We start from the raw sequence: 13,755 nt of genomic DNA on the forward strand, positions 1-13,755 counted from the left end.
CTAATTCTGTGGATCAGGCAGAGAAAACCTTGCTGGCTCTGTGTCAGGGTCAGGAGGCAGCAGAAGTAAACTGCCAGAAATTTAGAAAGTGGTCTGTGCTCACAAAATGGAATGTGTATGCCCTGGCAGCGATTTTCAGAAAGGGTCTTTCTGAAGCCCTTAAAGATGTTATGGTGGGATTCCCCACGCCTGCTGGTTTGAACGATTCAATGTCTTTGGCCATTCAGATTGACCGGCGCCTGCGCAAGCGCAAGGTGGTACACCATATGGCGGTGTCCTCTGAGCAGAGTCCTGAGCCTAAGCAATGTGATAGGATTTTGACTAGAGCAGAACGGCAGGAATTCAGACGTCAAAATGGGCTGTGTTTTTACTGTGGTGACTCTACTCATGCTATTTCTGATTGTCCGAAGCGTACTAGGAGGGTCGCTGGGTCTGTTACCATTTGTACTGTACAGCCTAAATTTCTCTTGTCTGTTACCCTGATTTGCTCGTTGTCGTCCTTTTCTGTTATGGCATTTGTGGATTCTGGCGCTGCCCTGAACTTAATGGACTTAGAATTTGCCAAACACTGTGGTTTTTCCTTGGAGCCTTTGCAGAGCCCTATTCCCTTAAGGGGGATTGATGCTACGCCATTGGCCAAGAATAAACCTCAGTACTGGACACAGTTAACCATGTACATGGCTCCAGCACATCAGGAAAATATTCGCTTTTTGGTGTTGCATAATTTGCATGATGTTGTTGTGCTGGGTTTTCCATGGTTACAGGTACATAAAAGTACACAAAGAAAATGGGAGACATTTATTAGCATCCTGGATAGGACCTGTGCACAGTATATACCGTATGGGAATAAACATACCAGAAATAGGAGGAAACCAATGTGGCTAAATAGAGCTGTAAGGGGCGCAATAAGGGACAAAAAGAAAGCATTTAGAGAATTAAAGGAAGTAGGTAGTGAGGAAGCATTAAATAAATACAAAAAATTAAATAAATTATGTAAAAAGCAAATCAAGGCAGCAAAGATTGAGACAGAGAGACTCATTGCTAGAGAGAGCAAAAATAACCCCAAAATATTCTTTAACTACATAAATAGTAAGAAACTAAAAAATTATAGTGTTGGCCCCCTTAAAAATAGTCTGGGTGAAATGGTGGATGAGGATGAGGAAAAAGCCAATATGCTAAATGACTTTTTTTCATCAGTATTTACAAAAGAAAATCCCATGGCAGCCAATATGACTAGTGATAATAATTCCCAATTTAATGCTACCTGCTTAACCCAGCAGGAAGTACGGCGGCGTCTAAAAATCACAAAAATTGACAAATCTCCGGGCCCGGATGGGATACACCCCCGAGTACTGCAGGAATTAAGTACAGTCATTGATAGACCATTATTTTTAATCTTTAAAGAGTCCATAATAACAGAGTCTATACCACAGGACTGGCGTATAGCAAATGTGGTGCCAATATTCAAAAAGGGGACAAAAACTGAACTCGGAAATTATAGGCAAGTAAGCTTAACCTCTACTGTGGGTAAAATCCTGGGGGGCATTCTAAGGGATGCTATACTGGAGTATCTGAAGAGGAATAACCTCATGACCCAGTATCAGCACGGGTTTACTAGGGACCGATCATGTCAGACTAATTTGATCAGCTTCTATGAAGAGGTAAGTTCTGGTCTGGACCAAGGGAACCCAGTAGATGTAGTGTATATGGACTTTTCAAAAGCTTTTGATACGGTGCCACACAAAAGGTTGATACATAAAATGAGAATAATGGGGATAGGGGAAAATATGTGCATGTGGGTTGAGAGTTGGCTCAGGGATAGGAAACAAAGGGTGGTTATTAATGGAGCACACTCGGACTGGGTCACGGTTAGTAGTGGGGTACCACAGGGGTCAGTATTGGGCCCTCTTCTTTTTAACATATTTATTCATGACCTTGTAGGGGGCATTCAGAGTAGAATTTCAATATTTGCAGATGACACTAAACTCTGCAGGGTAATCAATACAGGGGAGGATAATTTTATATTACAGGCTGATTTATGTAAGCTAGAAGCTTGGGCTGATAAATGGCAAATGAGCTTTAATGGGGATAAATGTAAGGTCATGCACTTGGGTAGAAGTAATAAGATGTATAACTATGTGCTTAATTCTAAAACTCTGGGCAAAACCGTCAATGAAAAAGACCTGGGTGTATGGGTGGATGACAAACTCATATTCAGTGGCCAGTGTCAGGCAGCTGCTACAAAGGCAAATAAAATAATGGGATGCATTAAAAGAGGCATAGATGCTCAAGAGGAGAACATAATTTTACCTCTATACAAGTCACTAGTGCGACCACACTTAGAATACTGTGCACAGTTCTGGTCTCCGGTGTATAAGAAAGACATAGCTGAACTGGAGCGGGTGCAGAGAAGAGCAACCAAGGTTATTAGAGGACTGGGGGGTCTGCCATACCAAGATAGGTTATTACACTTGGGGCTATTTAGTTTGGAAAAACAAAGACTAAGGGGTGATCTTATGTTAATGTATAAATATATGAGGGGACAGTACAAAGACCTTTCTGCTGATCTTTTTAATCATAGACCGGTGACAGGGACAAGGGGGCATCCTCTACGTCTGGAGGAAAAAAGGTTTAAGCATAATAACAGACGCGGATTCTTTACTGTAAGAGCAGTGAGACTATGGAACTCTCTGCCGTATGATGTTGTAATGAGTGACTCATTGCTTCAATTTAAGAGGGGACTGAATACCTTTCTGGAAAAGTATAATATTACAGGGTATGTATATTAGATTCCTTGATAAGGCGTTGATACAGGGAACTAGTCTGATTGCCGTATGTGGGGTTGGGAAGGAATTTTTTTCCCCATGATGGAGCTTACTCTTACCACATGGGTTTTTTTTGCCTTCCCCTGGATCAACATGTTAGGGCATGCTAGGCTATGGGTTGAACTAGATGGACTTAAAGTCTTCCTTCAACCTTAATAACTATGTGACTATGTAACATAATCCAGTGCTGGATTGGAAATCTATGTCTGTGACTAGTTGGGGTTGTCAAGGGATACATAGTGATATTCCTTTGATGTCAATTTCCTCTTCCCCTTCTTCTGAAGTTCCTGAGTTTTTGTCGGATTTCCAGGATATATTTGATGAGCCCAAGTCCAGTTCCCTACCTCCTCATAGGGACTGTGATTGTGCTATTAATTTGATTCCTGGCAGTAAGTTCCCTAAGGGCCGACTTTTCAATCTGTCTGTGCCAGAGCATGCCGCTATGCGGAGTTATGTAAAGGAGTCTTTGGAGAAGGGGCATATTCGCCCATCCTCGTCAACGTTGGGAGCGGGGTTCTTTTTTGTTGCCAAGAAGGACGGCTCCTTGAGGCCCTGTATAGATTATCGCCTCCTCAATAAGATCACGGTCAAATTCCAGTACCCCTTACCTTTGCTCTCTGATTTGTTTGCTCGGATCAAGGGGGCTAGTTGGTTTACCAAGATTGACCTTCGAGGGGCGTATAATCTTGTTCGTATTAAACAGGGTGATGAATGGAAAACAGCATTTAATACGCCCAAAGGCCATTTTGAATACCTTGTGATGCCATTCGGGCTCTCTAATGCTCCATCTGTGTTTCAGTCCTTTATGCATGATATCTTCCGGAATTATCTGGATAAATTCATGATTGTATATTTGGATAATATTTTGGTTTTTTCCGATGATTGGGAGTCTCATGTGAAGCAGGTCAGGATGGTATTTCAGGTCCTTCGTGCTAATGCGTTGTTTGTGAAGGGGTCTAAGTGCCTCTTTGGAGTTCAGAAGGTTTCTTTTTTGGGTTTCATTTTTTCTCCCTCGGCTATTGAAATGGACCCTGTTAAAGTCCAGGCCATTCATGATTGGACTCAACACACGTCGGTGAAGAGCCTTCAGAAATTTTTGGGCTTTGCTAATTTTTATCGCCGCTTCATTGCTAATTTTTCCAGTGTGGTTAAGCCTCTGATCGATTTGACGAAGAAGGGCGCTGATATGGTGAATTGGTCCTCTGCGGCTGTTGAGGCCTTTCAGGAGCTTAAACGTCGTATTAATTCTGCCCCTGTGTTGCGTCAGCCAGATGTTTCTCTCCCTTTTCAGGTTGAGGTTGACGCTTCTGAGATTGGGGCAGGGGCCGTTTTGTCTCAGAGAAGTTCTGATGGCTCTTTGATGAAACCATGTGCTTTCTTCTCCAGAAAGTTTTCGCCTGCTGAGCGAAATTATGATGTCGGCAATCGTGAGTTGTTGGCTATGAAGTGGGCATTTGAGGAGTGGCGACATTGGCTTGAGGGAGCCAAGCATCGCGTTGTGGTCTTGACTGATCATAAGAATCTGATTTACCTCGAGTCTGCCAAGCGGTTGAATCCTAGACAGGCTCGATGGTTTCTGTTTTTCTCCCGTTTTGATTTTGTGGTCTCGTATCTTCCGGGATCTAAGAATGTGAAGGCTGATGCCCTTTCTAGGAGTTTTTTGCCTGATTCTCCGGGAGTCCTTGAGCCGGCTGGTATTCTCAAGGAGGGGGTTATTCTTTCTGCCATCTCCCCTGATTTGCGGCGGGTGCTTCAGGAGTTTCAGGCTGATAAACCTGACCGCTGTCCAGTGGGGAAACTGTTTGTTCCTGATACATGGACTAGCAAGGTAATTTCTGAGGTTCATTGTTCAATATTGGCTGGTCATCCTGGGATTTTTGGTACCAGAGATTTGGTTGCTAGGTCCTTTTGGTAGCCTTCCGTGTCACGGGATGTGCGTTCTTTTGTGCAGTCCTGTGGGACTTGTGCCCGGGCCAAGCCTTGCTGTTCCCGTGCTAGTGGGTTGCTTTTGCCTTTGCCGATCCCCGAGAGGCCCTGGACGCATATTTCCATGGATTTTATTTCTGATCTTCCTGTTTCTCAGAGGATGTCTGTCATCTGGGTGGTTTGTGATCGGTTTTCTAAGATGGTCCATTTGGTACCTTTGCCTAAGTTGCCTTCCTCCTCTGATTTGGTTCCATTATTTTTTCAGCATGTGGTTCATTTGCATGGCATTCCGGAGAATATTGTGTCTGACAGAGGTTCCCAGTTTGTTTCGAGGTTTTGGCGGTCCTTTTGTGCTAGAATGGGCATTGATTTGTCTTTTTCTTCACCATTTCATCCTCAGACAAATGGCCAAATGGAGCGAACCAATCAGACCTTGGAAACCTACTTGAGATGCTTTGTGTCTGCTGATCAGGATGATTGGGTGACTTTCTTGCCGTTGGCCGAGTTTGCCCTTAATAATCGGGCTAGTTCGGCTACCTTGGTTTCGCCTTTCTTTTGTAACTTTGGTTTTCATCCTCGTTTTTCTTCAGGGCAGGTTGAGCCTTCTTACTGTCCTGGTGTGGATTCTGTGGTGGACAGGTTGCAGCAAATTTGGACTCATGTGGTGGACAATTTAACGTTGTCTCAGGAAAAGGATCAACGTTTTGCTAACCGTCGTCGGTGTGTTGGTCCCCGGCTTCGTGTTGGGGATTTGGTCTGGTTGTCTTCTCGTCATGTTCCTATGAAGGTTTCTTCCCTTAAGTTCAAGCCTCGCTTTATTGGTCCTTATAAGATTTCTGAAATTATCAATCCGGTGTCTTTTCATTTGGCCCTTCCAGCTTCTTTTTCCATTCATAATGTGTTCCATAGATCTTTGTTGCGGAGATATGTGGTGCCCATGGTTCCCTCCGTTGATCCCCCTGCTCCGGTGTTGGTTGAGGGGGAGTTGGAATATGTGGTGGAGAAGATTTTGGATTCACGTTTTTCGAGGCGGAAGCTTCAGTATCTGGTCAAGTGGAAGGGTTATGGTCAGGAGGATAATTCTTGGGTTGTTGCCTCCGATGTCCATGCTGCCGATTTGGTTTGTGCTTTTCACTTGGCTCGTCCTGATCGGCCTGGGGGCTCTGGTGAGGGTTCGGTGACCCCTCCTCAAGGGGGGGGTACTGTTGTGAATTTCGTTCTGGGGCTCCCTCCTGTGCTTGTGAATGGTACTTTTGTGAGTTCTGCCCTTGGGCTCCCTCTGGTGGTTTCGAGTGGAACTGCTGCTCCTTGAGTTTTGCTGTAGCAGCTGCTTTCACTTATCTGTTATGATGACCTGGTGGTTAGGAGCACTAGAAATGACCTGATGAGCAAAATAGTAATACAGGACAAGCTCTGGGAAGTGGGAGCTCTGCTGACCGCAACCCCTAATCCTATCACAACAACTAGAAATAGCCGTGGAGCGTACCTGACTCTACCTAGACGCCTCTTCACAGCCTAAGAGCTAACTACCCCTAAAGACAGAAAAATAAGCCTAACTTGCCTCAGAGAAATTCCTCAAAGAAATAAGCAGCCCCCCACAAATATTGACTGTGAGTTAAGATGGAAGTCACAAACACAGGAATGAAATAGGTTTCAGCAAAGGAGGCCGGACTTAACTAGACAGACTGAGGATAGAAAAGGTATCTGTGCGGTCAGCATAAAAACTACCAAAAAACCACACAGAGTGTGCAAGAGAGACCCCAGCACCGACTCACGGCGTGGAGGTGCCACTCTGCATCCCAGAGCTTCCAGCTAGCCGGGCCAAATCATGATAGCAAGCTGGACAAGAAAAACAGTGGTAAACAAATAAGCTAGCAGGGACTTAGCTTTTGCTGGAGTAGACAGGTCATCTGAGAGATCCAAGAGAGAACTGAACCAGTACTAGAACATTGACAGCTGGCATCAAGTAATGATCTAAGTGGAGTTAAATAGAGCAGCAGCCTAGAACTAAACGAGGTCAGGTGAGGAAAGAACCTCAGAGCCAGCAGCTCCACTCACAGCCACCAGAGGGAGTCCATGGACAGAACTCACCGAAGTACCATTCATAACCACCGGAGGGAGCTCGAGAACAGAATTCACAACACTTATCGTCTCTCTTGGCCTTGCTATTTAACCTGGCTCTGGTCTTTAGTTCATGCCAGCTGTCAATGTTTTCTGGGTTGGATTCAGTTCTCTCCTAGGATTTCTCTGGTTGCCGGTCCATTTCAGCAAAAGATAAGTTCCTGCTGGTTCTTTGGTTGTCCATTTGTTTTGGACTTTATTGCTCAGCTTATTTCTTGTTTCTTTTTGTCCAGATTGTCATTATGATATATTCAGGCTAGCTGGAAGCTCTGGGGAAGCAGATTTGCCCCTCCACACCGTGAGTCGGTGTGGAGATCATTTTTGTGAACTCTGCGTGGATTTTTAGTTTTTAATACTGACCGCACAGTATCCTTTCCTATTTCTGACTATCTAGATTAGAATTGGCCCCTTTTGCTGAAATCTGTTTTCATTTCTGTGTATGTCATTTCCCTCTCCACTCACAGTCAATATTTGTGGGGGGCTATCTTTCCTTTTGGGAGTTTCTCTGAGGCAAGATAGTTTTCCGTTTCCTTCTTTAGGGGTAGTTAGTTCTTAGGCTGTGACGAGGTGTCTAGGGAGTGACAGGAACATCCCACGGCTATTTCTAGTGTTGGTGTTAGGATTAGGAACTGCGGTCAGTAAAGTTGCCACCTCTCCAGAGCTTGTCCCATGCTTCGTTTTAACCACCAGGTCATATCAGTGTTGCTCCTTAACCACCAGGTCATAACACTCACCCTCCGCCGCCTTTCCCTGGGACCGTAAGCTGCCGCTTGCAATGGAGCGGTCCCAGGAGCGGGAAAGGCGACGGAGGGTGAGTATAGCAGGTGTGATAGCATTTTTTTTTTTTTGACATGACATATTTTTACTGTTGATGCTGCATAGGCATAGGGGATTACGGAGCGGGTGCCGGGCAGTGAGTGCAGGGGAGTAGGCATAGGGGATTACGGAGCTTATGAAACAGAAGTCTCTATTGTTTTCAAGACAAGAACCCTACAGATGTTGATAGTAGGTGTCCATCTCGCTGTACTGGTGTGTGGCTGTAGGAGGTCCTTGTGAAAAGTCACCAAAAGAAGGGGGTGGAGGTGGTGTCCGGAACTGCGAATGATGTGGGCCAGGTCTGCGGACAGGAGTGCTGTGCATGGGCTCCTGGTGGTGTCCACAATAAAACTGGCCACTGGGCTGACGGTCGCTGATGGTCACCGTTGATGTGTCGCTCAGTTTTCCAGCGGCTGCTGCGTTCAAAACGTCAAACATTAATCTCTCCGCGTGCGTTCGCTGGGTAACGTCCAATCGGTTTAACCGTTCCGCAACCAAGGATGGGAATCAGGTGAGCTGGGTTGTGGCATGCTGGGTCAAGATGTTGTTGGCCAGTGCCAGGAGATCCACAGGTGTGCTTGCAGTCGCCTTTCTTTTGTGAGATGGCCGCTGTGGACGTGTCTGCTCCTCGAGACACGGGCTTATGGAAGACTGAGGGGTCTGGTCATCGTTCCCTTCCGGTGTTTCCAGCTGTTGCGGAGGCACTTGCGAGTACAGGAAAAAAAATAAAAAGTCAATAACATACAAACAAATCAGCCCTAGAGAGCCCCCACCTCCCCAACACCTCTATGCCTGTCCATGGGAAGCTATGAGGAACAGTTATCTAGGTAGCAAACCACAGGGGTTACAGAGCTTACAGAGCTGGTCTGAACTACTTTGGCCGGCTATACTGTACGAATGTGCGGAAGACACAATATATAAATTTATTTATCTTTATGTTATAGACTTTTGAAATAAGACAGCATTTAAAGGAGGGGAAGGACTGTTTGGACATACTTATCTGAAAAGGAAGTGGCAACTGTTATTATCTGGGGATTAAACATGAAAAACGTGAATCATTATTATTGGAAACCGTGCAGTCTCATAAACATAGACACATGGCATGCTACAAGAAGGGAAGCTAGGGGGTACTTACATGCTCGTCAGGAGACTCGGGAAGGATCTCTTCAGCAGATGGCGCACAAAAGCTTGTGACAGTATGGCATGGGCGAGGGATTTCCTGGTCACGAGTGAACGCCAGCAGGTCATAGTACCACAACTTGGGCACATAGACGTCATCAGTTCCCGCCCCAGACTTCAGCGACTTTTCCACCTTGTTTACTTCTTTTTTGTACACTGTGTGGAGAGCCTGAATCTTTTTCCACACAATGTTTTCATCCAACGTCTCAGTGGTATGATGCTCCTTGTAGATGGCCACCAGCTTCTCATACGCTGCTTTCTTTTTGTAGCGGTTGCTGTAATCCACAGACTTTATCTTCAACAAGCAGGGCAGGGAGCAGTACATTTCGATGAGTGCCCGAACACAGTCCTGGTCATTGGCAGACATCTGGAAAAAAGAAAGAAAAAGTTAAGTTACAGCAAGCAAGAAAGTGATGGGCCGTGTGCTGTTCCTATTGTTAGCAGCCATTTCTTGTATGGGATGGGCTGTGGGCTTTTTCCTATTGTTAGCAGCCATTTCTTGTATGGGATGGGCTGTGGGCTTTTTCCTATTGTTAGCAGCCATTTTGTGGATGGGATGGGCCGGGCCGTGTGCTTTTTCCTATTGTTAGCAGCCATTTTGTGGATGGGATGGGCCGGGCCATGTGCTTTATCCTATTATGAGCAGCCATTTTGTGGATGGGATGGGCCGGGCCGTGTGCTTTTTCCTATTGTTAGCAACCATTTTGTGGATGGGATGGGATGGGCTGGGCCGTGTGCTTTTTCCTATTGATAGCAGCCATTTTGTGGATGGGATGGGCCAGGCCGTGTGCTTTTTCCTATTATTAGCAGCCATTTTGTGGATGGGATGGGCCGGGCCGTGTGCTTTTTCCTATTGTTAGCAGCCATTTTGTGGACGGGATGGGCCGGGCCGTGTGCTTTATCCTATTATGAGCAGCCATTTTGTGGATGGGATGGGCCGGGCCGTGTGCTTTTTCCTATTGTTAGCAGCCATTTTGTGGATGGGATGGGCCGGGCTGTGTGCTTTATCCTATTATGAGCAGCCATTTTGTGGATGGGATGGGCCGGGCCGTGTGCTTTTTCCTATTGTTAGCAGCCATTTTGTGGATGGGATGGGCCGGGCCGTGTGCTTTTTCCTATTGTTAGCAGCCATTTTGTGGATGGGATGGACCGGGCCGTGTGCTTTTTCCTATTGTTAGCAGCCATTTTGTGGATGGGATGGGCCGGACCGTGTGCTTTTTCCTATTGTTAGCAGCCATTTTGTGGACGGGATGGGCCGGGCCGTGTGCTTTTTCCTATTGTTAGCAGCCATTTTGTGGACGGGATGGGCCGGGCCGTGTGCTTTTTCCTATTGTTAGCAGCCATTTTGTGGATGGGATGGGCCGGGCCGTGTGCTTTATCCTATTATGAGCAGCCATTTTGTGGATGGGATGGGCCGGGCCGTGTGCTTTTTCCTATTGTTAGCAGCCATTTTGTGGATGGGATGGGCCGGGCCGTGTGCTTTTTTCTATTGTTAGCAGCCATTTTCTGGATGGAATAGGCCGGGCCGTGTGCTTTTTCCTATTGTTAGCTGTTATGATCCGGTGACCTTGGAGCAGCATGAGACTTTCTCAGGAGTAGGTGGAACCTGTACTGACCGCAAACCTTAAACTGACACCGCAACTAGAAGTAGCCGTGGGGTGTACCTAACACTTCCTAGACACCTCGACACAGCTGGAGGACTAAATACCCCTATAGATGGAAATGGGAATTCTATCTTGCCTCAGAGCAGAACCCCAAAGGATAGGCAGCCCCCCACAAATATTGACTGTGAGTATTAGAGGAAAGACACACTCAGGCAGGAATCAGGATTTAGCAAAAGAGGCCACGCTAGCTAAATAGGAAAGGATAGGACAGAATACTAAGCGGTCACTATTAAAACCCTAAAAATATCCACAGCAGATAATACAAAAATTCCACCATCTAACTAAAGACATGGAATGTATATCTGCATCTCCTGAGAATCCAACTTGACTGAACAAATCCAAACACAGTCTAAGCTGGACAAGAAAAAACAATAAATAGCACTGAATTGTAAAGCACCCAGCATGTGTGCTGTAGAAACAAACCAGACACTTATCTTAGCTGATTTGGCAGCAGGAGCCAGACAGAGATGCAAAACCTCCAAGAACAATGGACAACTGGCAAGGGCTAATGAATCCTGCACACCTAAATACCCCAGTCAGAGCTGCAATCAGCAGGGACACCTGCCCAGGATTGCAACCCAGGGACAACTGTATTACCACCAACAACCACCGGAGGGAACCCAAGAGCAGAATTCACAACAGTTAGCAGCCATTTTGTGGATAGGATGGGCCGGGCCGTGTGCTTTATCCTATTATGAGCAGCCATTTTGTGGATGGGATGGGCCGGGCCATGTGCTTTTTCCTATTGTTAGCAGCCATTTTGTGGATGGGATGGGCCGGGCCGTGTGCTTTTTCCTATTGTTAGCAGCCATTTTGTGGGTGGAAAAAGTGTTAATTATAATGGTGGATACTTTGTGGATGGCAAATTAAAATTTGGCGGTGGCCATTTTGTTGGTGAACATCTTAACATCCTAACACACCACATCACCAAATCCTTGTTACCCAGTAATGACCACTAATGGCCAGTACTACAGCGCAAATGCGTATTTGTTTACAAACTTGCAAGCTCAAACAGATCTCTGCAGAGATGTAGTATACATCACTCTACAATACACAATTTCACTCTACAATACACTATCCATAAAGCAATAGCTCAAAATGGCTGCCAGCCAGCGTAAAAACGTATTTGTTTACCTTTCAAAATAGTGTAAGCTAGAAATGGCTGCCAACCAGCGAAAAAGCATATTTGTTAACAAACTTGCAAGCTCAAACAGATCTGTGCAGAGATGTAGTATACATCACTCTACAATACACATAAATTAGCATTGCTGCACGGCAGATGAAATAACAGCACAAAGATATACTTACCGTTGATGAGCTGAAAGAGATATAGAGAACGAAGACGATGAAGAGTTCTGGATTTCCAAACAGGACGCTCACGGGAGGCTACAGAACGAAGACAATGCAGAGTTCTGGATTTCCAAACAGGACGCTCACGAGAGGCTACAGAACGAAGACGATGCAGAGTTCAGGATTTCCAAACAGGACACTCACGAGAGGCTCGTAGATGGCAGAGGACGCACAAGTGATTGCAAAGGAGTAGAGTCGCGGTTTATATTTCGGAATGCAGCTACAGATGATCCTGAAGTGGCCTATCAGCGTTGACAGGGAGACAGGGAGATGCCCAGCTACCATTGTTCCTGCTGCAAGATCCCTCCCAGGCCGTCGCGGCTGAGGGCGTCTCCATTTGGAATGTAACACGCCTACCTGGCTAGAAGGAGACGCTGCGACGCCCCCTATGCTCATTGCTGGCGTCGTTGCTTTTGATGTCAAACACGACAATACACACCAATCTGACTACCAAATAAAGTTCTGGACTTCTAGCTCCGACCAACGATATCACAGCAGGATCCAGATTGCTCCTGCGTGTCAAACTCAACGAGATCGCTATCAAGGACGCTGCAACGTCACGGATCATTGTCGTTCTCGTTGGAAAGTTGTTTAGTGTGAAGGTACCTTAACTCTGACTACAGATCTTTGCTAAACCTGCAAATCAGTTATAATGACAGAATGAATTAGGCTAACAAATCATCACTTGCATTCTTTGTATATTACAAAGATTTATAATTTTATATAGGCTCATCAATAAAGTTTAGATAATCTTTAACTAATTATTATACAAAGCTTCTATGAACTTTTTTCAGAACATTTCTATTTTTGGTAAAACTTACCAGTCATGTTTAATGAGGTACATTTAGAAAGCTCCTGATCTTGCAAAGGGATCCCAGGAATCAACTGTGCACAGTTATTATGAGCTAGTGACCTAGGAACCAATGTGGAGGTCAAGCCAAGGTTGTTGAAATTTGAGTGATCTATAGGAATAAAACAATTATTAAAATGTAATAAGATTTAAAATGCACTTTTTAAAATTAATCTTACTACACCATATTTGTTTCTTGAAAAATGTGTATGACCCAGCAATGAAGAATCCGCTGCACCTTCAGCGGTCTTGTATTATAAAACTTCCATTTTATTTAAGAATAGTTAAAAAATATAAAAGAGCATAGTTACATGCAGTCAGATCAGCCAGTGGACTGTTATGACCCCAATGGCAGAGGGTCTCGGAAATAATTACTAAGTCTGCAAACACAAAAAACCAGCTCATAGGGCAGTGGTAACTGAGCTGACCATATATCTAATCCTAGCACCATAAATAGCAGCAGCCGGGGAATGTGCCTACGTTGGTTCTAGACGTCTCGCGCCAGCCGGAGAACTAACTAACCCTAGAAGGGAAAAGAAAGACCTTTCTTGCCTCCAGAGAAAAGACCCCAAAAGTTGGATACAAGCCCCCAACAAATAATAACGGTGAGGTAAGAGGAAAAGACAAACGTAAGAATGAGCTAGGTATTTAGCAAAGAGAGGCCCACTAGCTAATAGCAGAATATAGTAAGATGACTTATATGGTCAGCAAAAACCCTATCAAAATATCCACGCTGGATATTCAAGAACCCCCGAACCATCTAACGGCCCGGGGGGAGAACACCAGCCCCCTAGAGCTTCCAGCAAGGTCAGGAATCACATTTAGTACAAGCTGGACAAAAATGAGAGCAAGCAAATAACCAAAAAACAAAGAAGCAGGACTTAGCTTAATTTTGCACGAACCCGGACCAGCAGACAGGAGCAAACAGAAAGGATCTGATTACAACGATGCCAGGCACTGGACTAAGGATCCAGGAAGCTTATATAGCAACTCCCCTGGACTAACGACCCAGGTGGGTGCCAAA

General features: G+C 45.3%; 1 protein-coding gene across 1 annotated transcript in view; it reads right to left on the reverse strand.

Moving 5' to 3' along the window:
- Nucleotides 1-13,755, reverse strand: part of LOC143788827 (protein shisa-9-like) — a 1,202,698-nt gene that overhangs the window by 79,540 nt on the left and 1,109,403 nt on the right. Inside the window, exon 3 of the mRNA XM_077278733.1 lies at nt 12,703-12,843. Coding sequence (XP_077134848.1) covers nt 12,703-12,843 — 141 coding nt within the window. The remainder of the gene's footprint in view (nt 1-12,702; nt 12,844-13,755) is intronic.

Source organism: Ranitomeya variabilis, chromosome 8, assembly GCF_051348905.1.
Source record: "Ranitomeya variabilis isolate aRanVar5 chromosome 8, aRanVar5.hap1, whole genome shotgun sequence".
Classification (NCBI taxonomy): domain Eukaryota; kingdom Metazoa; phylum Chordata; class Amphibia; order Anura; family Dendrobatidae; genus Ranitomeya; species Ranitomeya variabilis.